Source organism: Rattus rattus, chromosome 5 (assembly GCF_011064425.1).
Source record: "Rattus rattus isolate New Zealand chromosome 5, Rrattus_CSIRO_v1, whole genome shotgun sequence".
In the NCBI taxonomy this organism is placed as follows: domain Eukaryota; kingdom Metazoa; phylum Chordata; class Mammalia; order Rodentia; family Muridae; genus Rattus; species Rattus rattus.
Genome location: NC_046158.1, coordinates 152,506,783 through 152,534,018, shown reverse-complemented (window position 1 = coordinate 152,534,018; position 27,236 = coordinate 152,506,783). Strand labels below are relative to the sequence as shown.

Genomic DNA, 27,236 nt, shown 5'->3' with positions numbered 1-27,236 from the left:
ATCAGTGATGGTACACTGAGTCTGATTCACGTAGCTCATAAAGGTTGAACTAGGATTCTAACCCCGTTTTGTCTGAGCGCTTGTTGCCTGAGAAACCAAGGGTTAGCATCCACGTAAGCTCTTCCGGGAGGGAGGGACTTCTGCCCATCCAGCTCTACATTGCTCACCCCAGGATCCTCCCACAGAGCCCTGCCCTGCCCTGCGGGTCTGCCCAATCTCACCCAGGGGCGAAGAGGCTGGCCCAGCCGGGGATAAACTTCGGGTCCCGGGAGAAGAGGAGGATGGCAAACATGCAGAACAAGATGAAGACAGCCTGTTCAGCAAACCTGTGGAGCAGAGACACAGGCCCGCTGGGGACTCAGGCTCACACGGGTTCTGGCTTGACCGGTGGCCCTGACCTGCTTCGGAGAAAGCTGAGAGGGGCTAATTACTCTCCGGGAAGCCTAGAGAGAGGGTGCCCCAGGAAGTGATTCACACTTGCCCAGAGTCCCCAAAGGGGTCTATCATTGTTAAGGGAATTGTTCAGGATCCTACAGAAAAACCAGACAGACAGACAGACAGACAGACAGACAGATGGCAGACATACGACAGACAGAGCAAGAGAAGGGCAGGAAAAACAAAGAGAAAGGGAAATAAAAGTGAAGAGGGCCAGGCCAGGCATGGTGGCACACACCTTCACTCACAGCACTCAGAAGGCAGAGGCAGGCGGATCTCTATGAGTTCAAGTCCAGCCTGAAATCTATGGTGAGTTCCATGACAGCCAGAGAGCTATATAACAGAGAGATCCTGTCAAAAAAAGGGGGTAGGGGACCCACACACAGAGAAACGGTCATACAGACTGACAAACATACGCAGAAACTGACATACTTCAAGAGGGGCATACACAGGGAGAGACATGGCCAGACACACAGAGGAGGGTACCTAGGGATGGAAAGACAGACTCTCAAGTCTGGAGGAAACAGCCGGCAGTGTGTGGAGTCCACAGACTGGGGAATGGAGTCTTAAGGCACCCAGGGAACAATGGCCAAACCAATCCTTGAATTTGGGCTTGCTGGGGTCGCCTTGATTTCATCACATGGGAAGTATGCATTAGCCAGGCCCACAGCTCCGGGAGGTCAGAAGGAGAAGGAGACTCGAAGGAGAAGGTATCTTAGGTGGGACCGAGAAGATGCTCAACACAGTCCACCCTGAGCCCAGCACCAGGGCAAGGCAAGAGCCACCTTCTGCCGTCTCTCATGGCCAGGACCAGCCACTGGGCCTGAGGCACACCTAGGACTCAGCCATGCTTGAAGTAACTCCCCTGAAACCCTCACTCCCACCCCAGCACCCCCTCGTACTTGATGGGCCCCAGGTTCTGGAACTCCTCCTGAATCACGGCTTTAGCCTTATCCTCTGCGACGTCTCGTAACTTCGAGTTCCTCTTCCTCCAGCCCCTGGGCAGGAAAGAGCAAGATTGGGAGTGGTGGATGGGGAGGGGGCACTTTATGCTTTAAAATTAGAATTCCCTGAAAGTGTCCTGGTATACGTGGAGGTCAGGAGACAAATTGCAGTAGGCGGTTGTCTCCTTCACGTGAGTTCTGGGGATTGAGCTCAGGTCGTCAGGCTTAGTTCCAAGGGCCTGAGCCATCCTGACGATCAATTAATTAACTTCTCACCTACCTTCCCTGTCCCCTCCCTGGCCCAGCCACAGCATCCCCATCCTGAAGGTGCTGACTTCCTAAAACTTAGGTTCGGGTTGGCCTTTTAAAAGTGTGAAATGTCATTGGCTATGTGGGCTTTAAAGCCTTTCACAAGTCACACACATATGCGGATAGTCAAAAGGTCAGTGGAACAAAAGAGAAATAGGCTTCAGTCGTGGGGAAGGCTATCCAGTGAGGCCATCTTAAAAAGACGAGAGGAGGGCATAGAGCTCAAGGACAGAGCTCTTTCCTGGCACGTGCAAGGCCCTGGGCCTGATTTTAGGAGCCATGAACAGAAAAACAGACATCAATGAATGTAAATATCTACCTTCATATCATACTCGTAATTGGAAGGTAAAAGTCAACTCTCATGGGGCTGGGAGATGGCTCAGCGGGAAGTTCTTGCCTTGACAGCACAGGAGGACCTGAATTTGTGCTGTGTGATTTGAATAGCAACGCTAAGGATGCAAAGACAAGCTAATCCCAGGGTTCACTGGTCAGCCCATCTAGCCTACTGAGTGGGTTTCAGGCCAGTGAGGGAATATATATATATTACACACACACACACACACACACACACACACACACACACACACACACACACAGAGCCATCATCCTAAGCAAAAAGAAGCCATGATAGTAAATAAGACATATGATTATGTCTTGCTTCAACGCCATCAACTAACTGGTCCGAGCTATCCTAAAAAGCAGAGTCACTTTCTCTTTGTTCGAAGGGCAACAGGTGGGGTTTGGCAAGGAAGCCTGGGCTTTTCTACCAGCTGTCTAGAAGGTTCCACATACCTCCAGCTCATTCCACCGTAGAGGAAGGAGATCCAGAGCCAGCCCACCAGTAGGAACAGCAGCATGAGAGGGAAGGCGAAGATGAACCAGGAGCCAAAATTTACCACATCACACTGTGGAAAGAAACTGGGGAGCAGAGGAGAAGGGAGGGCAGCCATCAGACAGGACCATCAGGGCTGACAGAGGAAAGGGAGGACAGCCATCAGACAGGACCATCAGGGCTGACAGAGGAAGGGGAGGACAGCCATCAGACAGGACCATCAGGAAGGGGAGGGCAGCCATCAGACAGGACCATCAGGGCTGACAGAGGAAGGGGAGGGCAGCCATCAGACAGGACCATCAGGGCTGACAGAGGAAGGGGAGGACAGCCATCAGACAGGACCATCAGGGCTGACAGAGGAAAGGGAGGGCAGCCATCAGACAGGACCATCAGGGCTGACAGAGGAAAGGGAGGACAGCCATCAGACAGGACCATCAGGGCTGACAGAGGAAAGGGAGGGCAGCCATCAGACAGGACCATCAGGGCTGACAGAGGAGAAGGGAGGGCAGCCATCAGACAGGACCATCAGGGCTGACAGAGGAAGGGAGGCAGCCATCAGACAGGACCATCAGGGCTGACAGAGGAAGGGAGGGCAGCCATCAGACAGGACCATCAGGGCTGACAGAGGAAGGGGAGGGCAGCCATCAGACAGGACCATCAGGGCTGACAGAGGAAAGGGAGGGCAGCCATCAGACAGGACCATCAGGGCTGACAGAGGAAAGGGAGGGCAGCCATCAGACAGGACCATCAGGGCTGACAGAGGAAAGGGAGGGCAGCCATCAGACAGGACCATCAGGGCTGACAGAGGAAAGGGAGGGCAGCCATCAGACAGGACCATCAGGGCTGACAGAGGAAAGGGAGGGCAGCCATCAGACAGGACCATCAGGGCTGACAGAGGAGAAGGGAGGGCAGCCATCAGACAGGACCATCAGGGCTGACAGGGAAGAGGGGAGGGCAGCCATCAGACAGGACCAACAGGGCTGACAGAGAAAAGGGAGGGCAGCCATCAGACAGGACCATCAGGGCTGACAGAGGAAAGGGAGGACAGCCATCAGACAGGACCATCAGGGCTGACAGAGGAGAAGGGAGGGCAGCCATCAGACAGGACCATCAGGGCTGACAGAGGAAAGGGAGGGCAGCCATCAGACAGGACCATCAGGGCTGACAGAGGAAAGGGAGGACAGCCATCAGACAGGACCATCAGGGCTGACAGAGGAAGGGGAGGGCAGCCATCAGACAGGACCATCAGGGCTGACAGAGGAAAGGGAGGGCAGCCATCAGACAGGACCATCAGGGCTGACAGAGGAAGGGGAGGACAGCCATCAGACAGGACCATCAGGGCTGACAGAGGAAAGGGAGGACAGCCATCAGACAGGACCATCAGGGCTGACAGAGGAAAGGGGGGGCAGCCATCAGACAGGACCATCAGGGCTGACAGAGGAAGGGGAGGGCAGCCATCAGACAGGACCATCAGGGCTGACAGAGGAAAGGGAGGGCAGCCATCAGACAGGACCATCAGGGCTGACAGAGGAAGGGGAGGGCAGCCATCAGACAGGACCATCAGGGCTGACAGAGGAGAAGGGAGGGCAGCCATCAGACAGGACCATCAGGGCTGACAGAGGAAAGGGAGGGCAGCCATCAGACAGGACCATCAGGGCTGACAGAGGAAGGGGAGGGCAGCCATCAGACAGGACCATCAGGGCTGACAGAGGAAGGGGAGGGCAGCCATCAGACAGGACCATCAGGGCTGACAGAGGACAAGGGAGGGCAGCCATCAGACAGGACCATCAGGGCTGACAGAGGACAAGGGAGGGCAGCCACATCAGGGCTGACAGAGGACAAGGGAGGGCAGCCATCAGACAGGACCATCAGGGCTGACAGAGGAAAGGGAGGACAGCCATCAGACAGGACCATCAGGGCTGACAGAGGACAAGGGAGGGCAGCCATCAGACAGAACCATCAGGGCCAAGGCAGGAGGTCTCCAATGGGGTCAAGGCAGAGACTTAAGGGCCCTGGGACTACAGGAAGGGAAGAGCCCTTCCCTTTGACAGAAGGTACCTTCTTGTGGGGAGGTAGGTTCTGACTCAGTGGAACCTCAGATGCTCAGTGTCCCCCAGGGGCCCTACAGCGATGTGGGGAGGTTGTACCATGGCAAACTCAAGGCTCAGGTCAGCATTCACGAGATGGTATGCTCAACCCAGCTCTGAATTATGTGGGGTCACCACTCATGAGACCGACCATGCCAGCCCAGTACTGAGCCTCACGTGAAATTACGCCGTGTTTAGGAGCTGGCATCCCCTTCAAATGTTTCTCGTGAATCTTCCCACACCTTGGGTGGGACCTAGAAGTGAACATCTTTAATCCTAACACTCAGGAGGCAGAGGCAGGTGAATATCTGTGAGTTCAAGGCTAGCCTGGTCTACACAGTGATTTCCAGGCCAGCCAGAGCTACATAGTCTACACTGTCACAAACAGAAATGAGAAAGAAAGGAAAGGAAAGGAAAGGAAAGGAAAGGAAGGAAGGAAGGAAGGAAGGAAGGAAGGAAGGAAGGAAGGAAGGAAGGAAGGAAGACCAAAACCCAAAACAAAAATGTACTATTAGATTGGAAAGAAAAAATGTTATAAAATGAGGCAGATAAAAGAATATGGACACAGGGCTACTATCAGCCAGTTGTAAATAAATAAACAAGACAACAAAACAAAACAAAACAGGGGTAGCCATTGTCTAGCAAAATGATAGAAATATCCGTAACCAGAGAGTGGGATCCCGAGAGGATTTCACATCTTTGGTTTTCCTTATCGGACTTCCTACAAAGAAACATATGCGCTGTAATCAGGCAAGACAAGGAGCAAAACAGTTGAGCATCTGTTAAAGCCTTAGCAGATATGGACCAAGTTACATAAATTCCTAATATCAAAATAATACTAAAAGGAAATAATCAAGATGTCACAATCAATTAAGTACAAAGCCCAGGTTGGGATCATTTCTAGCCCTTAGAAATGTATATTTTTTAAACAACATTATTTTTATGTGAGCAAACATTATTTTTATGATTTTTATCTATAATGATAAAATCGGGCTATAAAAGTGGGCAAACAGTATGGCAAAACTAGTATTAAATAGAAACATATACACATACACACATATATACATACATATACATGTATACACACAGATAGATAGACACACGTACATAGAAAGGACTAGAAGGAAGCCTGCTGTCAGTGAGACTTAAAGTGTTTAATTTTTCAAATTTTTCTATATTTTCTAAGAGTTCACAGTGTGCATGATTCATTTTGTCACTAGAAAAAACAGTGAAGGTTGCTTGTGTTAAAAACAGCTCACCGGGGTTGGGGATTTAGCTCAGCGGTAGAGCGCTTGCCTAGCGAGGGAGCGCAAGGCCCTGGGTTTGGTCTCCAGCTCCGGGGGGGGGAGGGGGGGGGACAGCTCACCATACCATTCTAATCTCCCAGGTGCCTGTGGTGGCTCGGTGAGCCCGAGGGACCCTCCCATGTCTGCCTCCCAGTGCGATGACGCCATCACATGTGGAGTTTTACCTGGGGGCTGAGAACCTAACTTGCATCCTCATGCTTGGACAGAGAACATTGTATGGTGCTGGTGATGCCTAGGTATCCCTTCAGGATCGTGACTGCGCGTGAGAAATGACCAGCGGCTCCCTGGCCACCATCACTGCCTGCCTCTCATGTCTGGGCTCTGGTTGAGCCCTGGGTGTAGCTGGTGGGCAGCCTTAGGAGCCAGGTCCTTTTTAGTGCTGTTTGCCAAATATTCACACTTTGCATTTGTGCAAATCACACAAATAGACAGTAGGGAGGGGCTTGGGGGAAGGGCAAAACAGAGAAACTCCAGGGACTCAGCTGCTTGGAATCCTGGGATCTGAAAATCATAGAGAATCCTGAAATAAGATTTACACACCAAAGCCTAGGCCATTGGAGCGAAGCAACCACTGTAGCCCTTCTCTCCTGTTCTCCGGCCTGGGGCCAGCCATCGGTCAGTGTCTAGAGACCCTCCCTGCTGGCAGAAGGACTTCCCTGAAGGAGCCTGCTCAGAGCTGGAAGCCTCCTCCGGGCTCCTTCTTGCCTTGCCATCAATGCCTCCAGCTCGGATCTGAGTTTTACATCCCGATGCCCTGGTGTCTCGGGGTCTCACTGTCTTACTTGTTGGGGTTCACGTGCTATGCTTGGAACCCAACAGCCCCCTATTCTTTTTTAAAAACCGCTTGCTTGTTTGTTTTTGAGATGATGTCTTGCTAGTGTCTAACTTGTGGGCTACCCTAATCCTCAGACTACAGGGGTACCCTACCCGCTCTCCCTGGTCATGCTGTTTCCCCAAGATGCCCAAGGGCAGTCACACCTCAGGGCCTCTGCTCCTTTTGAAGCTCTCTTTCAGCTTTGAGCTCACAGGCTCGCCCTAGAGCTCCCATGCCACCTCAGCAAACGGCTGTCCCCGACTGACGTATAGACACAGGGCCCTTGTCACCCCTGTACCCCGACCTGTTTTATTTCTACCCCATGCGTAGCATACATTCATTGGCCTTTGTTTTGTGTTTTGAGACAGGGTCTCAAGGAGCCCAGGCTGGCCTCAAACTCTCCGTGAGGATGACCCTGAACCTCTGATCCTCCCCGTCCTTGACTCCTGATTAGGACGGAAGCCGCGCCATCCCACCCAGCCTTCATTTGCTCCTTGTTCATTGCCTGTCTGTCCCCCTGAATGCTGGTTCTTCAAAGATGGAGGTTTGATGATTTGTTTCTGTGTCCTCAGAGCTAGGCCAAGAGAGACACTTTTTCACCATCCTTGGCTAGGAAATAAGTAAGGAAGGAGGAGAAGGATGGACCCTTGGCCCACAGGGGACATTGTGTTTAATTGTGTGTGTGTGTGCGTGTGCGCATGTGCGTGTGTGTATTGTGTGCATTGTGTGGCCATGGAATGTCAATGCTGAGTGTCCTCCTCAGTTACTCTCCACCTTACTTTTGAGGCAGGGTCTCAATGAGCCTGGAGCTCATTGACTCAACTCTACTGGTCAGTGAGTCAGTCCCCAGACGTCCATCTGTCTCTGCCTCCCCAGAGCTGAGGTCAAGACATAGGTCACCACGCCTCCCTTTTAGGTGGGTGCTGGGGATCCAAGCTCAAGTCCTCAGTGCTTTACCCACCGAGCCCTCTCCCCAGCCCCGCACCTACCTCTTGAGCTGGCCGAGCAGGATGAGGTTGGGGGCTGTGCCTGTGAGGGTGGCGGTGCCCCCGATGCTGGCTGAGTAGGGAATGGAAATGAGGAAGCCCTTCCAGATGTTCCTTCGATGTTCCTCCTCCTTGGAGTCATCAGGCAACTCCAGTGGGGCCTCCACATCCTCAGGGTGGCCTCTGTGGGAAAGGACCCAGGGAGAAGCAACTCAGAGTGATCCTCCGGCCCCAGGAGGAGACAGACATCCGAGGCTCTGCAGCTTCAGGATTCTTCCTAGAGCCAAACCTGGCATGGACCCTGAAAACCTTTAGCTCAGATGCTCTACTCGAAGAATTTACCTCAAGGAAACATTGAGACAAACAGCTCACTGGGTAGCAGGGTGAACAAAAGCATTCAATATTATTTCACTCAAAAACGACCTAACTGTTCATCCAAGGGAAGAAATCAGCTACGTGCAGAGTCTCTCTCTGGATGGGACAACTATGAGGCTGTTAAAAACAAGTCATTTGGGGGGTAGTGAGAAGGCTCAGCAGGTTAAAGGCCCCTGGACCTGACATGGTGGCAGGAGAGACCTGACTTCTACAAGTTGCTCTCTGACCTCCATACATGGATGCACACAAACTTGGGCAAAATTAAAATGTAAGAATGTAATTTAAAAAGTAAAATAAAAATGAAATGGGCGACTTGGGAGGAATCCCTTAAGCATCTGTATGAGCAATCACACGAGAGATATTCGATATCGTTCTGTTGTAAAAACGTCCCTGTAACACTCTGTCTCAGGGATGTACAAGGGCTCCAGCCTCCCATGTTACACGCAAACTTGCCTCACTTCCTTGCCCGGGAACGGAACTATCGAGTTCCCCCACTTTTATTTCCTTTTCTTTTTTCCCTGTACAACTTGGCAAAAAAATGAAGCCAGTAGTTACTAGTTGCTTCTTGGAGAGATTGTGAGGAAGTCAGAGACGACATGGCCTTCAATTTCCGTGCTCTGGAGGCTGAGGCTAAGGCTAAAGGGTCCTGATTTTGAGGTGAGCTCCCCCTTTCTTTCTTCTTTCCTTCCTTCCTTCCTTCCTTCCTTTCTTCCTTCCTTCCTTCCTTCCTTCCTTCCTTTCTTCCTTTCTTTTCTGGACTCTGGGATCAATTCATCCTTGTGTTTATAAGCCAAGCACTTACTGACCTGACAGCTACCTCCCCGGCCCCATGGATGCCTTTTAGTTTGATATAATTAAAAGTGTTGAGATAGCATCTTGCTGTGTGTCTCAGGCTAACCTCCAACTCCATCCTTCCTTAGTCTCCAAATGGCTATGATTATAGGTGTGTGCATCTACACATGGCTATTGTCTGCTTTTTAAAAAGGAGGGCCTCAGCTGAGCCACAGGGGTGAAGGGGAAACACTTGGGCTCTGAATCATCTGGAGAGAACTTGGGGCTGGTGCCACACCCAGTCTTTGTCAATCACCCCCTTGAATCTGTCTCGGGATTCCCCGGGAATGAGACCAGAGTTTACTTACCCTTCTGAACTGGCGAGAAACTGCATCTCCGTGGGCACTGTTCGAAGTCCATTTCCCCGCACAGCAGCTGTGAGAAAAGAGCAGGCGCATTGGTGAAGGCAAAGGGGACTAATGGGAAGTTTCCCGTTCTTGTACAGCCAGTCAGGAGCAAGATTGCACTGCCAAGATGCTATTCACTGAAGAAAAAAATGAGGCAGGTCAAGACACAGCAAGGGGGTGGGGGAGGAAGGGAGGGTGGAAGGAAAGGAGAAAGCAATAGAGGGACATGGGAGGGGGGAGGTAAAGGTCATGATTCTTCATTCCACCCTTCACCCCACTATCGACATTTGGAGGTGGTGCCACTGCCAGGCTGACTGACAACCCCTAACACAAACCAAGGCTGGCCTGAGGGACCATTGCTGCTACCTGGAAAACGAGCAATGTGAGCAATGACATTCATTCATTCACTCACTCATTCATTCACTCACTCATTCATTCACTCACTCATTCACTCACTCACTCACTTCACTCATTCACTCACTCACTCATTCACTCACTCACTCATTCACTCACTCACTCACTCATTCACTCATTCATGACTCATTCATTGATTCATTCATTCAGTGATTCATTCATTCATTCATTCATTCATTCATTCATTCATTATCTGTTCATCCAAAACATAGACACTGACCCTGTGTAGAACACAGACTGAGGCCCCTGCTCCAGGAGACTGTATTCTAGAATAGAAGACAGACAAGAATATAATAATGACATTTTCAGGTGGCAATGAAAGTTATAGAGGAACTATAACCAGGCTAGGGAAGAGCAAGTGACAGTCAAGTGCCACTGAAGTCATGTCACTAGAGCTGATGACATTCCCTCGAGCCTCCGGTGCGACAGTGGCCAGCCCTAGACGCTCCCTAACAAAGGCCCCAGGAGTAGGAGCATCAAGTGCAAAGGCCTTGTAGTAGGAAAAGCTGGCAGAGCTGAGGAAGCTGATCACGCTAGGTCAGTGGTGATTCGGGAAGGGTTAAAGGGTACGGAAAGCCAGAAGTGACAAAAATGCTCTGTGGAGTTAGATTCTGCAGGTAGAGGCTTAGATGGACTTGTTAAGTAAGGGGATGGCGGCTGAGACAACTGAGGTTGACCAAACTGTGTTGAAATCAAGACCTCACCTCTCTTGGGAGTGGAGGACTAAAAGCATGCAGATTTTACAAAATGGGGCAAGCACAAGATCTCTTTGTGTCTCTTGTATGATGAGGCAATCACTGATGAGGCAAGAGACCCACCATGGGTACTGCCACCCAGCACAAGATAAACAGGCATAGTATGTCCCATGGGTGGGTGACACAGGGAAAGAAGGAGCCATCGTCCTGAAGAGAGTGGCTGTCGGGAGCCTGGATGGGAGGGAACATTGTCACCTCGGAGTGATGTGAGGGAGGTCCTGAGAAGGAAAGTGCTATGTGGCAAGGGACTGGAGGTGCTCTCCTTTCTCTCCCTCCTCCCTCTGTGTCCCCCCCACCCCCGCACGGACACAGCCACATCCTGAACATGTACATCCGATCACCATTTAGGTTTTTTCACATGGAATTTCTTTCTGAGTATCGGGCAATACAGTCAGCCCTGTGCATTGGAGGAAGGTTCTGAACTCTTCACTCTTCTTGCCTTGGCCTCTCTCAGGCTCCCCCAAACCCCGGACACACACACACACACACACACACACACACCTGGGGACACCCTTCTGTTGTCTTGGTGGCACCAAAGGGAACAAGACCGCATCCCTTCTGCTGTGCCCTTGGGGTGCCCCTTCCCTGTTGAGCACAGCAAAGGTCTCAGGTGAAAGGGGGGGTCCACTCCCCCTAGACTGTTAAACAGCTCACAGCTGGGGCAATGGGACACGTGCTCACATGCAGCGCACGAGGCCAGGGCACTGAAGCAGGAAGTAAAAGGCTGTTAATAATACACAGATGGGGGTGGGGGAGGATGAAAGGAGTCACTCCCCAGAGGATGACCTCTGACCCAATGACCCTCAGCCCTCAACATCTCAAGTTTGCCCTGTATCTTTCCCACTGGGCCCCATGTGGCTGGGGCAGCCTCAGACATTGGTGGAACCTGCCAGTACCTGGGGTAGGATTCCCCAGCCTCAGGGACTCCCTTGGGTGTGAGTCCTACCCAGAGGGTAGGGGCTCTGTAGTGGGCAGAGCCTCAGGAGTTTTGACAAGCCTGGCGGGAGATGCTTTTGTGTAGTTGGGGTTGAGAGCAGCAAGTCCAAAGTGACAGAAGGGAAACTGAGTGGTGGTGGAATGTATACCTGAGTGGGTCTCATGTGGAGCCAGGCTGCACCCATGTGAGACTGTGTGTGGTTCTAGGCATAAGGGACTCACTGTGTGCACCAGTGTGTGGGTAGGGATAGGGATTCATATTGGTGTTAAAATGTTCTATATTGGGCACTAATTTTGATGATGATGATGACGATGGAAAACAGGAAAGCCAAGGTGAACTCCCAATTAATTCATCCTGGCTGTCCCACAGCGTCCCTGTGACCCAAGTAGCTTTGGAGACGGAATGGAAACAAGTCTATGGAGCAAAGTCTCTAGGGTGCCTTTGCTTGGTCCTGGAGCCACAGGTCAGCCCAGAGTGGGGTGCTTATGTAAGGGTTACGCACACAAGCCTTGAGCGTATGCTGTGTGGAAGGGTCTGGAATCTGCATGCACGTGCTACCACACAGCCCCCAGCAGCCACCGAGTTAGTCATTCTCTGCAAGGTTGTGGACAAGGGACTCCATGGGTTAGTTGTTGAGCCAGGCCTATACAGTAACCAGGATTGACAATTTACCCAGAAATGTCAACCCCCACTATCACTCCCACCATGTGTCCAGGGCACTCACCCAACACATAGTAGGTCTGACACAGAACTAATGAATATTCCAATTTCTCTGTCCAACCTCTTGGATTTGCCTCAGGAAAGAGTTAGCCTGTTGAGTTAGTCAGAGAGCACGCAGTGGAGGGCCAGACACCCCCACATTAGGCAGTTTAGTGAACACAACTCATTCCGCACATCCCATAGCCTGTAAGTATTGCTTCCTCCATTGAATGAAGAGGGAAACAGACAGTTAACACAGATGCTAACTGGTCCATTCATTTGCTTACTCATTACCTATGTGCATTTATTGAGCACCTACTATGTGCCAGGTGAGACACAAGACTGCACCAGCAAATGTCATTCCCGTGATGAATGAGAGCAACCTAATCCTTCTTGAGCTTGGAGACAGACAGATGGTGGACAGCAGGCAGATGGGACGGGAACATGAAGAAAAGCCTTGCTGTCTACCCTGCCAATTTATAGAAAGTGCTTTTGCTGCTGATGCCTTTGGGATCTCTGTGTGTGTGCATGTTCATCTGTGTGCACATGCTTAGAGACTAGAAGTGACTTTGAGTGTCTAGATCACGCCCCACCTTAGGTTTCTGAGACAGTCTCTCCCTAAACCTGAAGCTCTGGCTGGCTTTGTCATGCAACTCTGGGGACCCTGCTGTCCTCACCTTCCCAGCAACAGGAACATAGGCGGGTGCCACTTGCCTGACTTTACACCAGGGTGCTGTGGATCCGAACTGAACCATCTCTCCAGCCTGGTGGTGTTTTTTGTTTTTGTTTTTATTTTCATTTTTGAGACAGGATCTTGCCATGTAGCCTTGGCTGCCTTTGCACCCGACATTTCCCTTTCTTGGCCTTTTCAACGTTGGGATTACAGGCGTGAGCCGTCATAAGTGCTGCACACCAGCCCCTCCCTCCGTCCCAGACACCTGTTTCACGCATGTCACAGGCCGTGCACGAGAAAGTCCTGACTTTCAAGATTCGAGAATCCCGGGAAGCAACTGGCAAGCAGTGAGTGAAGGGGAGAGCCCAGTACCTCAACCTGAATGGCTGTGTGGGTGGCTTCTTCCAGGCAGAGAAAAGACAGAAGAGTTCAGGCTCAAAGCTAGGCAAACCCCTTGCCTAGGGGTTGAGGGATTAAAGTGAAACACAACCCTGAGAGACTCTCCTCAGCTGAAGCCCGGGTTAGAACAGCGCTCCCTCATTAGTAATGACAAAATGCTCCAGAACCGTTCAGACAACAGTAACAACGTTGGAAGGAGAGGTGGCAGGCACTCCCCGAGAGGCAGAGGACCTCTTGGGGTCTTGCCATCTGTTCATGTGCTCAGAGCTCTGCCTCTTGCTTACCACATTCCTTCGGGCAAAACATTTTGCCTTTGCGAGTCTCCAGCTCCCCATCTATGAAATGGGCACCATAAATATCAAACGGGCTACTGAGAAATTGGGCCAAGTTACCACTCAGGGTCTTTAGAAAAGGGAAGTTTGTGTTGGCATGGTTGTTGACCTGGCCATTGGTGACCCTTATGAACCTGGAGCCTCTGACAAACTCCTTGTTCAAATTGGAGTTCACCAGCACAACCGCACACGTCCTCTCTCCTGTCTAACACACAGAAACTGAGTGGAAAGAGCCCCTCCCTTTGTCCTGAAGTTAACTCTTTCCTGAGCCTCTGAGGCTGATCATTAACCTTCAGGCCTCTGATCCTGCAGCCTGAAGGCAGATGTCTGGCCTGGGCACCAGGGTCTGGGTCTCCTCAAAGCCTGCAGAATAGGAAGAATGGCTTTTATAGGAAGAGTGACTTTAGGTTTCTTTTCCTAACTATCCCTGTCTATGACCTCAGGCTAAGTCCCTTCTTCTTTAAAGGTCTTAGAGTTTTTGTTTTTGTAAGGGATTGGATGTTCAAACATCCATGTGGCCACCTTGTGGGAGGCAGGAGAATGATGGAAGGAATACAGCCCCAGAGTCAGCCAGGCCAACTCAGACAAGTCACGTTGCCATGGTAACCCCTGAGGACTTTTCCATCTTCTCCTTATTTCTTCCTCAATTTCTATGTATCCAAATGATGTCGACGAGATCCCATCTCATTCAGACACGGACCCTCAGAAGGGTTTGAATGCAGTAAGTACTCAGTGAGCTTGGTTCTTCCGCAGACGCATCAGGAAAAACAGACACATCAGGAAAAACAGACACATCAGGTAATAGGTTCCTGAGGTTGAAATGAATGAAGGGGTATGACCATCCTCTCAGAGCCCCACAAGGTGGGAAGGGAACAGTTTCAAGGCCAGTAAGACAGAATCATAGGGTGGGCTCAGCAGCCCTTGTTTGGAGCCTGAATGTCTGTAACTCCCAGCCCACCTTGTCTGAGTTGATTTGCCAGCTAAGAACAGTTCTTACAATTTTTAAACAGTTCAAAATATCCAGAGCTCAGTCAGCGAGGCCCTTGATGTATAAGCGTGAGGCTCTCAGTTTCATTCCAAGTACCCAATACAAGCCAAGTGCCGGGGCTGGAGAGATGGCTCAGCAGTTAAGAGCAGTGGCTGCTCTACCAGAGGACCTGGGTTCAAATCCCAGCACCTACATGGCAGCTCACAACTGACTGTCTGTAACTCCCAGTTCCACAGGATCCGACACACATGCAGGCAGAACACTGAGGCATTAAAGTAAAAATTAAAAAATCATTTTTAGAAAGCCAAATGGAGTATGTGTCTATGATCCCAGAGCTGGGGAGAAGGAGACAGTAGGATCCTGGCTGGGGCTGGCTGGGGCTGAGTCAGTGAGATCCAGGTTCATTGAGAGACCCCGCTGCAAAAGATGTGCGGCATGTGCTCCCCAATGGTGGAGAACACTGCAGTAACAAGCACCACATCGCTCTCCTTGCCAGTCTGCTGGAGAGTTCTCTGAGTATTTGCGTCTGGGAAAGAAACTGCAAACATTCGTGTAACTTGATTAAGTTCTTGCAGAATGCCCTTAAGAAGGGCTAGCCTGGACTAAGTTCTCTGCACACAGAAACACACAAGAGCCACAGAAGAACAACATGTGGAGATGACACAATTACAGGAAAACTTAACTTTGGCTCCCACGTATGACTGTAGCCAGCCGTCGGCACCCTGCCGCCTTCTTCAAAGGCAGGGCTGGGAAGTTGCGACAGAGTGACCCACAAAGTCTAAAATGTTTACTGTCTGGTTATTTACAGGGAACAAGTGCCAACTCAACTACCTGGCAAATGTCCCATGTTACCTGGAAGACTGTGTCCTGTGACAATACCTCTCTGCTGCTTCACTAATGGGAACATTCTAGAAGTGTCACTCCGTCTCTCCAAACTGTGACCTGCTCCTAAACCATTTCAACTTTTAATGACATGCATAATGAGTATATATCCATATTTGTCAGACATGGGCAGTCTGTTGATGGTGTGTGGATCAATGTGTGATTTGTGTATATATGTGTGTATATGCAGTGTACATGTGTATGCAGGCATGCATGTGTCAATGTCTGTACAGTATGCATGTGTGTACAGGTATGCATGTATATGTGGTGTACATGTGTGTGCATGTATGCATGGGACATGCACATGCATAGGTGTGCATGTGTGCTCGTGTATATGTGTGCATGTGTATGCAATATGCATGTGTAAAATGAGTATGCATGTATACATGTGTATGCAGTATATATATATATATGTGCATGTATGTGTACCTGTCCGTGCATGTGTGCACATGTGTGATGTGTGTGTGTATGCAGTAAACATGTGTGCAGGTATGAATGTGTATGCAGTGTACATATGTGTGCAGGTGTGCATGAGTTTGGATGTATGCATGAGTGTGCATGTGTATATGTGTGTGAAGTGTATATGTGTGTGCAGGTATCCCATGTATATGCAATGTACATGTGTGTACAGGTGTACATGTGCGCATTTGTATGCAGTGTACATGTTCTGTAGGTGTGCTCATGTGCATACATATTCAGGTGTGTATATGTATACATGTGTGCATGTATATGCAGTATACATGAGTGTATGCAAAGATGCATGTGTGCATGTATACATATGTATGTATGCATATATGTGTGCAGTCATGTTTGTGCATATGAAAGTGAACCTCAGGTATTTTTCAGGTGTCATCCTTCTTTCTTTTCTGGACATATGTCATGACAACTGGCCTGGCTCTCCTTATGTCCACCAGGTTGACCTTGAACTCACAGAGGTGCACTTGCCTCTGCCATTCGAGTCTCAGGATCAAAAGCATGCCTGGTATCTTGGGGTTTTTTGGGGGGGGAGGGTTGGGGACAAGGGCACTGGCCTAGAACTCACCAATTTGGCTAGGCTGACTGGCCAGCAAGCTCCAGGGATCCACTTGCATTCACCTCCCCAGACTAGGGTTACAAGCACGTGCCACGTGGCTTTTTGCCACATGCCACACATTGGCTTTTCAACATAGGTTCTGAGGACAGAACTCAGGTCTTCATACTTGTAACACAAGTCTGTCCTGGAATAAGCATGCTTACACACATTTTCAAAGAACACGGTTAGCATGGCTTCAAGGCTAATGCTGCATTCATTGGCCTAACTGTCACCTCTGTGGGAGTGGTCAGCCATTTTTGTCAAGGTTTTGGTTTCACCTCTCTTCCCAGGTGGCATGTCCTGCTCTCACCTTGTGACTTAGAGCATCCACTCAACACAGGGTACAGACTGGGAAGGGCAGAACCACAAGGGACCCATATTTCCACTAAATTCTCACAGACCAGACTTAGACCTAATATGCAAGGGAAGTTGGGAAGCTAAGCCATCCTCAGCACAGCGTGAGCTATGTAGGGTCTGTGAGCGAGGAAGAAACAAAGCCAGAGATGAGAGGACACTTCTGGCCCTTGCAAGGATGGATTTAGACATCTCTTAAAAGTATACGGACACCAATAAAAAGTGGGACATTTTAAAGTAGAGGTGATGTGGCAGCCACCTTGTCACCATGGGGTAGGGGTGGGTGTATGTGAATCCCGGGGTTGCCAATGGAAATTCTCAATGTCCTTGTGCCTCCAAAGTGACCCCACAATGCCTTCCCCTGATTTCCTCATGTCTGAAGAAAAGAACTTCCCATGTTTTAAGCCACTTGAAGGCAGACGCGCTTTCTATTGCTGCCCAAAGAATTTTCACTGACATCGCCCTTTTCTGGCCACACTGCCTGGGTTTAAAGTCAGGCCTAGCCACCTTCCCTCTGTGTGATCTAAGGCAGTGGCTTACACCTGAGCTCCACATGGTTATGTGCAAACATCTGCCAGACCCCTCGGGTCGGTGCAGTCTGTGACAGGAGCTCTCCTAGCATTGTTAGCGCCCTCCTGCCAGCCCCTACCCTAAGACAGGATTTCTCTATGTGGCTCTGGATGACTTAGAACTCGCTCTGTAGACCAGGCTGGCCTGAAACTCACTGAGATCAGCCTGCCTCTGCCTCCTGAGTGCTGGGACTACAGACATGCTCCACAGCTACCCTCTGCATCCCTCCTCCCATCCTGGAGAACACTGCAGTAACAAGCACCACGTGCTTCTCCTTGCCAGTCGGCTGGAGAGTTCTTCGACTGTTTGTGTCTGGGAAAGAAATTACAAACATTCCTGTATCCTGATTAAGTTCTTGCAGAATGCCCTTAAGAAGGGCTAGCCTGGACTAAGCTCTCTCTCGAAGTGCCTGAGAATTTGCCCAGCTCCTGTTCTCACCTGCACCTGTACTTGCCCATCTGATGCTTGCAGGTCTCATTGTTTCCAGGGATGCTTCTCTGGGGCTCCGTGTTTATGGGCACCTGTTCAAATGCTTTGCAACAAAGTTAAGGCCAGCACCTGCTTTCAAATGTACAGGAAGGGTGCTCAATCCATTGCTTAGCATACAATGGATGCAAGGCTAAAATGTCCAGGGATCCATGGTTTGGTGTGTCCAATTCTAATTAACTGTCATCATTACAGCACTCAGCCCACAGCGTGTGTCCAGCACATGAGTGTGCCCTTGGTCTTCCCCAGTGGCCTCTAGGCCCCCAGTGCCCATTCCCTGGCAGCGGTATGGACCCTGGCACCCATCCGGCCTCACCTGTGCTGTCCTCGCCTTCCCGGGGAAGGTCCTTCCGAGCGTCACGCTGGCCAAAGAGGCTCTTGAGGATGGCACTGGCGATGGGCAGCATCATTGCGGTGGAAGCCGTGTTGCTCAGCCACATAGACAGGAATGACGTGGTCACCATCATCCCCAGAATGAGCCTGGAGGGCAGAAAGAGTTCGGGCTGGGTCTAGAACTCAGGGTCCCAGGGGAACTATGGTCTAGTCCCTGGGGAGTCTAAGCATGAGTTTTACAGGAGGGAAGTCGGGGTCTGGAGAAGGCAGATGAGTAGCAAACATAGAAGTAACTGCCTAGACTTATCTTGTTTGATTTGGAGTATGTGAGCGACAGAGCTCCATCAGTTCTTCCCCTTTCACCTCTGCGTGGGTTGTAGGGACCTAAGTCAGGTCACTGAGCTGGAGCAGCAAGTGCTTTAGCCCACTGAACCCCCCTGGCTGCCCCAGGCTTGCTTTAGATCCAAGGACAACTTGGCTTACTGTGCTTAAAGAACTCGACCGGTGAAGTCAGTTCAAGCCTAGCGTTTCCCTGCCTTGCCCCCAGATCCTGAATGGTGTCCATTCCAGAAAGAAGCAACTGACCGGGCACTAGACTCTGTCACCTCGCCCCTCCCCCTTCCGCTCCCACACCCGCCGGCTCCTACGGCTCACTAACATGGGCTTCTCGCCAGCACAAAGCCAACCTGGATGCTTCTGTTCCAGTCTCCGTCTGGTGCGCCCCCGCCAGCACGATCTGAGTGTTAGGGACTTTCACGGGAAGCTCATTTAACTACGTAATCAGTATTACGCAGGAGGTGAATAGAGGCGTCACCATAGATGAAGCCAATGGATTCTTCATCCATTTCTGTGTCCTCTGAAACCTGTCTCTTCCCAGCTCCCTTGCTGCATCTCCAGTGGGCATTTCTTGTCCATTCTGCCCAGGTGAGCTCAGAAGCTCTCTCCTCCAGGAAGTCCCCTTCCCTCTCCCCTGGGACTTCATTTGGCATTAAACAGGCTTGTGACCTTGCCCCACAAGTGGTCCCTGATTGGTGAATAAAGATGTGCCCAGCCTATAGCTGGGCAGAATTGAGATAGGCGGGGCTTGGGGTTCCTGGGCTTGGCATTGGAGGAGAACCACAAGGAGAGGGAGAAGGAAGACCCCATGAGTTAGGTGAGTCGTGAAAATACTGCTACGAAGGCTGGCCAGTTAGAGTTAAGAGCAGCCCAGATGGAACATGGCAAGTTATAATTCAGGGTCATTAATGGGGAAATAGAATTTAATAGCTTAGAAGGTAAATATCTGCTCAGCTCTAGTGCTGACTGAAGCTTATTATTAATAATAAAAGTTGTGTGTCTTTTATCCTTACACTGAATGATCAAAGGCAGGGTAGAAGTCCCCGATTGAGATTAAACATTATGACAACACACTTCTACCCATCACATTGGCAACAATCAAAGATGGTGGCTAGCAGTCAGCTTCATCACTCGAGTCCGTGTGACCCCTTGAACTTGCCCAGTTAATCCACAAGGACTTCATGAGACCTGGCTACAACAGCTGGCAGAGGTGGGCGCTCCCATGAAGATGGCTGTCGCCAAATCAGCTCTACCCTGAACATATCAGGAATGCATCAAAGTGACACAAAGCCAGGAAGTCAAACATGTGGGAAATCACAGTTTCTTGGTTCAACGCCAAAAGGAAGAGCTTTGCCTTCTGCCCACCCCACCTTTCCCTGTAGATTGGTCTTACCTTGCTGGCTGGACCCCAACCAGCATGAGGACCTTGAGGGCGATTCTCCGGTGCAAGTTCCGTTCCTCAATGGCACTGGCCATGATCAGGCCGCTGAGGAAGAGGAAGTTGGTGTCGAGGAAGTACTGGGGACAGACCTTGCTGGAGGGTAGAATACCCATGAAGGGGAAGAGGATGATGGGCAGAAGAGCCGTCACTGACAGGGGCAGGGCCTCTGTGCACCAATACACCGCCATGAGCAAGATGACATACAGGCAACGGCCTTCCTGTGTGTGGAGCAGGGGGATGAACACTCGGTCAGTGGCTTAGGCATCAGGCCAGAGGCGGTGGGGGGAGGGGCCCCAAGGCTCAAGGGCAGGGAAGTAGTGGTCAGTATCATCTCGCTCAGCTCTAAGATGAGGAAGCGGTCTGCACCGCAGACGTTGTTGGAAGTATATGAAAACATTTCCCCCCTCACACCATTATCTCTGTGAGAAACCCTAACGCTGAGAATGTTAAAAGTTTACTTCTAGAGAATTCAAGAAAGTTCTGGAAAGGCAGAGGGGGAGCAAAACAAAAGAAACCAATCAAGGGTCCTTAGAAGGTTCCCCCAGGGACACCGAAAGCACCATTCTTGTGGGGAACCTGAAGGTGGCGCTATAGATGTGTCCAACCTTTCGATGTTAGGAAAGATGCCGTCTACAAAGGCTGTCCTTGAAAGTTACGTAGTCCAGTTACAAAAGAAGGAAAGAAGGGGCTGGAGAGATGGCTCAGCGGGTAAGAGCACTGACTGCTCTTCCAAAGGTCCTGAGTTCAATTCCCAGCAGCCACATGGTGGCTCACAACCATCTGTAATGAGATCTGGGGTCATCTTCTGGCCTACAGGCACATATGCAGACAGAAAGCTGTATGTTATATACATAATCAATAAATAAATATTTTTAAAAAAGGAAAGAAGGAAGGAAGGAAGAAGAGAGGAAAGAAAGAAGGAAGGAAAAGAAGGAAAGAAAGAAGAAAGGAAGGAAAGGAAGAAGGAAGAAGGAAGGGAGGCAGGCAGGCAACCAAGCATCTTCTAAAGTTTTAAGTAAGTTTAGGAAATGGCATAGCGATGGATCGATGGCAGTCCTCAGCAGTTCTATGCTGTAGAACATGTCCTGAAGTGTTCTCTGAAAGGTAGGACATCCTAGGTCCCTTGCTATCCCTGCCTGAGGATTGTTCCTGGGAACAACAGCTCCCAGCACTCCCAGAAGCCCCAGCGGCAGACTGAACATGCCCCTCCAGCCAGGCAAGCTCACCCTGGGGACAGGCAGGTGCCATTGGTGTGAATGGGATTGGCCAGCACTGATGGCAACTGCCACCCCTACAGGACACTCTTGATATTGAAGGAAAGAATCAACACTCACTGTTCCCTGCCACTTGCCCTGTTCTGTACGTCACCTGACAAGACATAAGTCGGTTTGGGTCCAGAGGTGTCTGGGTGTAACGTCAGTAACTCTTGGATCCCCTTGGACCACCTTACACCATGTGTATAAGATTGTTCACTTTTACCTTGGGTCCAGTGTAAGACATTCAGACCACTAGACAGTAGCAGATCCTCCAACATGCTGTCTGTGTTGGTCCCCTGCTACCCCTGGGTCCCCAGCTTCCCTTCTCCAGGAACACCTCCCCAGGGAGTTAAGATTTAAAGCAGAATTGGATTTGATGGGCTGTGGGGATATGAGGGTGGGGGCTGAGTGTGGAAAGGGCAGATGCTAGTGTCTGAATGCATGTGTCACCCCCTTCTCTTGTTGATACTCAGTCTTTACTGGTGTGATGAGAAGAGGTGGGCTCCTTAGAAGTGGGACTCGTACCCTTGTGAGAAGCCTCAGGGTCTTTCTTCTGCTCCGTGAGGACTCTGAAGAAAGAGCACCTTTCTGAGGCTGAGTGCTGCCTCCCTCATCAGCCAACATCTCCACCTTGGATGTGTGCTGCCCTCCTAACCAGAAGCGTGGAGGTTCCCAGCCTTCGGGGCTGTGAGCAGTAAACCTGTGTTCTTTACAAACTACCTAGGCTCGGGTATTTTGTTACAGAGGTCAAATGGACTGAGACACTCCTCCTGCCCAGCTTGGTACCGTCATTCTGGCTCAGACGTGAACGTGCAGCTTCTGGCTTTAGATGCACAGTTGACCGAGACTTCCAAGGAAACAACATTCTGGAACCAGTTCCCATTGGGAAATCTGGCGGCCTCTCTAACGAGATGAAGGAGGTGTATTGAACGCCATCTCCCAAGCTTCCTACAGAGAGCCCATCATCCTTGCCCTAACTTCTTCATCCTGGGTTACTGCCATGGCTGGATTTCAGATCCTGTCTCTGGGCCCTTTGGTGGATGACTCACTCAAAGGATGGCTCCTGCTTTCCAGGAGAGGGCGGTAGCTTTCTGAACTGAAGTTCAGGGGTCTCTAGCAAAGAAAAGGAGAGTGGGTGCCTTCTGCCTGTTATGGAAGCTTCTTTTGTGTGTGACTCAAAAAGGAGTTGCGCTCTCCAGCTGGACCCAGAGCCTGTCTAAGGCAAACCCAGCTAACAAGGGTTAACACTGTTTACCCAGCATCCACCTGAGGCGGGCAGATGGGAACTTAGGCTGTTCTGTTGTGGCTTAGTTTTTGGTTTTGTGAAGTAGCAGGAATGGAACCTAGGACTTTGCACATGCTGGGCCATCCTCTAACTCTGAGCTGTGTCTCCAGCAAGGTGTTCACTTTGTAGATTTTAAGACAGAATTTCACTAGGTGCTCATGTTGGCCTTGAACATATGTCATAGCCTAGGCTGACCTTGAACTTGTAATCCCTCTCTCTCAGCCTCTCAAGTATCTAGGGTTGCAGGTCTGAGTTACCATTTCTGGTGGGAAATATGTATTTCTTTTTTAAATGCGTGTGCGCACGTGCACACGTGTGCGTGCAGGTGCATACGCAGGTGCATATTGGTGTGTGTAGAGGCTGGCCTCAGGAATCATCCCTGGATATGTTGTCTCCCTCCTTTGCACCAGGGTTTCTCATTGACTGGAGCTCGTTGGCTAGGCTAAACTGGCTGGCTATTGTGCTCTGAGGCCTTCCTCTCTTGCCTCCCCATTATGAGCAGAAGCCTCCACACCAGCGTTCTGAGTGTGTTCTGAAGATTGAACTCAGGTCCTGATGTTTGCAAGGGAAGCAGTTCCCCAGCTGGGCTATCTGTATTCCCAGCCCCAGTTCTTGAGTAGACACACATGTTCATGTGCTTCAGAATGGAAGATGTCACACCACACTCGGAAAGTGTGCGGTGTGCTCTGCATAGGCAGAACCACCGTGAAGGGGGATTTGCCAGGGACTGATCAGGTTTTATGTAATCTCTATCAGATGCCCAGACATGCCATCTAAGGTCATGTAAGATATTCACAAGGCCAGGGAAGTTTCAAACAACTGTTCTCCTTGGCACCCATCCATGATAGATACATTGGATGCTGATGGGTTACAGAGTCATATCTACACTGGTTTAATACAGATTCTCAAGACGCAGTCATCCACGGTACTCCTTAGATATGCCTGGCTGGTACTCTGTGGACATGGTTAGAAAATCAGCCTGACTGCATGTAATCTCATTCAACGAGAGTTCCTTAAGCTGAGGGTCCATGAGAAGGGGTTCCCTGTTTGCTGTGTCCCCTTCTCTTCTGTGTTCTAGAGCCTAATGCAGCCTTCAACATACTTAGTTCTGGTGTCTGCAGTGGAGAATGGGTAAGTAAACATGAGTGAGTGGTTGACAGATGAATGGGTGTGTGTGTGTGTGTGTGTGTATGAATACATGTATTGTATGGATGAATGGATGATGGATGGATGAGTGGATGAATGGACAGATGGATGGATGAGTGAGTGGATGGATGAATGAATGTATTGATGGTTGAATGAGTAGATGGATGGATAGATGGATGGATGAATTGATGGATGGATAAGTGGATGAATGGATAGATGGATGGATGAGTGGGTGAATGGACAAATGGATGGATGGGTGGATGGATGGATGGATGGATGGATAGATGAGTAAGTAGATATATGGATTAGTGGGTGGATGGATGATGGATGATTAAGTGTATTGATGGATGGATGAGTGGGTGAATGGACAGATGGATGGATGACTGGGTGGGTGGCCGAATGGATGAATGGATGGGTGAGTAGGGTTGTTGATAGGTGGATGAGTCAATAGATGGGGGAATCAGTGGGTGAATAGATGAGAGCATGAGTGGGTAAGAGACAGATGGACGGTTGGATGAGTGGGTGGGTGGAAGGTGAGTGTGGGTACTCTTGGCTAGGCCCTAGAGTGTAAACATCTCTCCTAGCTGCAGTAGGGCAGGTGGCTGCCGTCATGACTGTAGTGATGGCGTACAGCCGCAGTACAGAACGGTGTACTCAGTGGTGGGTGTGGCCCTAGGTCCTGTTTGAGGTTCCAGAGGAATAATTAGCTACAGGCTAAACAGGGAAAGCTGGGTGACCTTCCAGGAGGAGCTCTCAGCTCCATCTCAGAAAATGCACACTTCCACGGAGTCCGAAGGTCAGGCCCTCCTCCGCTGTCCTGCAGCCTTTGTGTATTTGTTTCTCAAGGGGCACTCAGATCCCAGAGGAGACTTGTGGGGCCATAGAGGAATCCTGCAGATCGGACCCTCTGACTAATCGGAAGTTGGTGTGTTTGGGGACGGTGCACACATAAATACCCAGCCTAAAACTCAGGCAATAATGCAGTTTCCTGGCTAGTAGCACTCAGGCTGAAACTCATCAGACAAAAACCTAGAGGAGGCTTCACAGGGACGAGAGCATCCAAGGAGTGACAAAGAGAAACTGAACCACCTCGTGCTGACGACTTAAGAGAAACAAATATCTTGAAAAACGTAACTCACTCGGCTCCAAGAATAGAACTAGAAAAATGAAATATTCTAATATTAAGAAATGGAACCAATCATTAAACCTCCCTCCCCCTTCTTCCTCCCTCTGCCCTGCTGGTTTCAGTCTTTACTCTGCTGAACGGAAGTGGAATTGGCAGGGTTTGTGTCTTGCACACCGCTCTTTGAGAAGAGACAAGGAGGACGTTTGCTGTTTCATTCAGTCTATGGGCCCAGGATAACCCAGGGCTGCCTTGACAAGGGTGCCACGAGAAAGTAGAATGGAATACTTGTGAGGCAAGACAGGGTGCGTGGAATTACCTGAAAACGGTCATCTGAGAGACTGAGTCCTGTGTCCTTCTGTATCCTGACTCCTATCACCAGGTAGATGTGTCAGGCTGTAGCAATGACACCCAGAACATTTCCAGAATATTCCCCGAGTCCCAGGCCTCTCACACACATAGGCTCAATTAATGTTCCCCGACAACTCCTCTGGGGCTGCTGTTCCCTCCCTACTCTCTTCAGAGGGAGCTGCAGAAAACCATCAATTTCAGTCATGCCCAGCAAGCCAAGGCCTGATGCAGCTCCTGGGCCTTCTCCCCAGGAGAAGTCTGTAGACTCCACCTGTACAGATCTCCCTGGAGGCTTTGGCCCTGACAGGAAGCCGGGAAGACGGCGGGCCTTGGGCAGCACATGGGTCAGGAGTGTGCTTTGTTATTTTTCTGGTTAGCATTTGGAATGCTGCTGGTGACCCCAAATATCTCCCCTTCCCTAGCTGACCATCCTATGTCCAACAGATTCAGATTTGCCGGGGCACTGATAAGGGCCTCTGCCCTTTACCTCGTCCCAACCATGCTGGGTCTCGGGGAGAGAACTGATTCAGAGCAAAGCTCTTGAACACTTAATGATAGCAGGATTAGTAGGTGAGAGGCCCGTGGGTATGGGTTAGCAAAATAAAGTCTTTTCTACTGTGGTCACCTTGCTGGGGCAATCAGAGATCAGTCACAAAAAGGGACAAAGTAGAACAAGATGCCATCTTTGATGATGAGAGAAAAGGGAAAAGTTCACCCACAGGTGTGAAGAAGAAGCCGCCACAGTGGGATTAGGACTTAGCATCAGGAGGACCCTTGTGTTGGTAGATGTGTCCTCAGAGAAGCTCTGTACCTTGGTTTCTGGAACGCAATGCCGTCTTTACTGTTCGTGCAACCTGGGGAAGGGAGTGTCCGGAGCTACGTGACAGTACAGAGTCCAGGCTAGCTGACAGTAGAGACACCGGGACCCCTGACAGGAAGCAGGTTGTCTGTGACAAGTGCAGGGCAATGACGGTCACACACCACTGGGACTGAGGACTCAGTGCTCTGGTGGTCACTGATTTTAGTTGTTTCGAGGTTTAGGAATTAAAGATAGGGTTTAAAAATCACTGTGTACCCTAGGTTGACCTCTGACTCAGCATCTCAAGTCACCTCAGAATACTGGGATGACAGGAGCATGTTACCACGCCCAGCCTGGTATGCGCTCTGACTAAAAGAGACATAAGAGCCCAAACCTAGCCCAAGCATGTGACACTCTTCCCAGCCGTACAGCACAGGCACTGTCCCCACACTTTCCTTCAAGACTTGGCTCTAAAAGAATGGCCCTAAGGACACGGTGAGCAGCCAGGTGACCTGCAGAGCACTGCCATGAGAAGTCAGAGAGGACGGAATGGGGAGAGAATAATGAACCCAGGAAGAATTGTGCTACAGAGGAGGAGCCACAGGGCAAACGTTCCTCTGTGAAGGGTTAAAGCCGAGGTGATGGCCTCCCGGAAACATCTCCAAATCTGCAACAGAAGCCCCAGACAAGGTGCCACAAGCTCAGAATCCCAGTACTGGGCAAGCTGAGGCAGGGGGGATTAGCATTAGGTCAGTGTGGACCATGCCGCAAGCTCTAGGCCAGCATGGTGAGACATTGTCTCAAAAATAAATAAATAAAATGATAAAACGTGAATTAACAAATGGGTCTAAAAACAGACATTGGGTAGAGGGTGGTGGAGTCTGGGGCTCAGTAGTAGATGCCCACATAAAGCCTTCTAGAGAGAGGGAGCGAGGGAAGTATTCAAAACAGACCAAAGGCAAGAACATTCAACAAAAGCAGAGTGTCACGTGACGAATGGTATACACCTGTAATCCCAGAGGCAGGAGGATCACTGTGAGTTCAAGTCCAGCTTGGACTACATATCTAGAACCCATCTCAAATAAATTCACAAGTATACACCTCCCCCACTAACAAGTACATCACACATGCACATGCACATGCACACGCATGTACACGCATGCACACGCACATGTGCACACATGTGTATGCACACACACATTTGCCCACGCATGCACACAAATGCCCGTGTTAGCTGTGGAGATTTACAAGAACAGAGCACGAAGGACGGTTTTTCTGTGATCTTAGGGATGACCCTGAGATAATTCCCTATGAATGACACATTTCAATGTGCATTCC

At 50.3% G+C, this 27,236-nt stretch overlaps 1 protein-coding gene across 1 annotated transcript in view; it reads right to left on the bottom strand.

The window, feature by feature from the left end:
* The window catches only part of Slc13a3 (solute carrier family 13 member 3), a 61,636-nt gene that overhangs the window by 19,766 nt on the left and 14,634 nt on the right, over positions 1–27,236 (bottom strand). Inside the window, exons 2-8 of the mRNA XM_032904807.1 lie at positions 19,891–20,156; positions 18,145–18,308; positions 9,229–9,295; positions 7,718–7,897; positions 2,481–2,606; positions 1,338–1,433; positions 222–326 (exon numbers count right to left, since the gene is read on the bottom strand). Coding sequence (XP_032760698.1) covers positions 222–326; positions 1,338–1,433; positions 2,481–2,606; positions 7,718–7,897; positions 9,229–9,295; positions 18,145–18,308; positions 19,891–20,126 — 974 coding nt within the window. The 5' untranslated portion in view covers positions 20,127–20,156. The remainder of the gene's footprint in view (positions 1–221; positions 327–1,337; positions 1,434–2,480; positions 2,607–7,717; positions 7,898–9,228; positions 9,296–18,144; positions 18,309–19,890; positions 20,157–27,236) is intronic.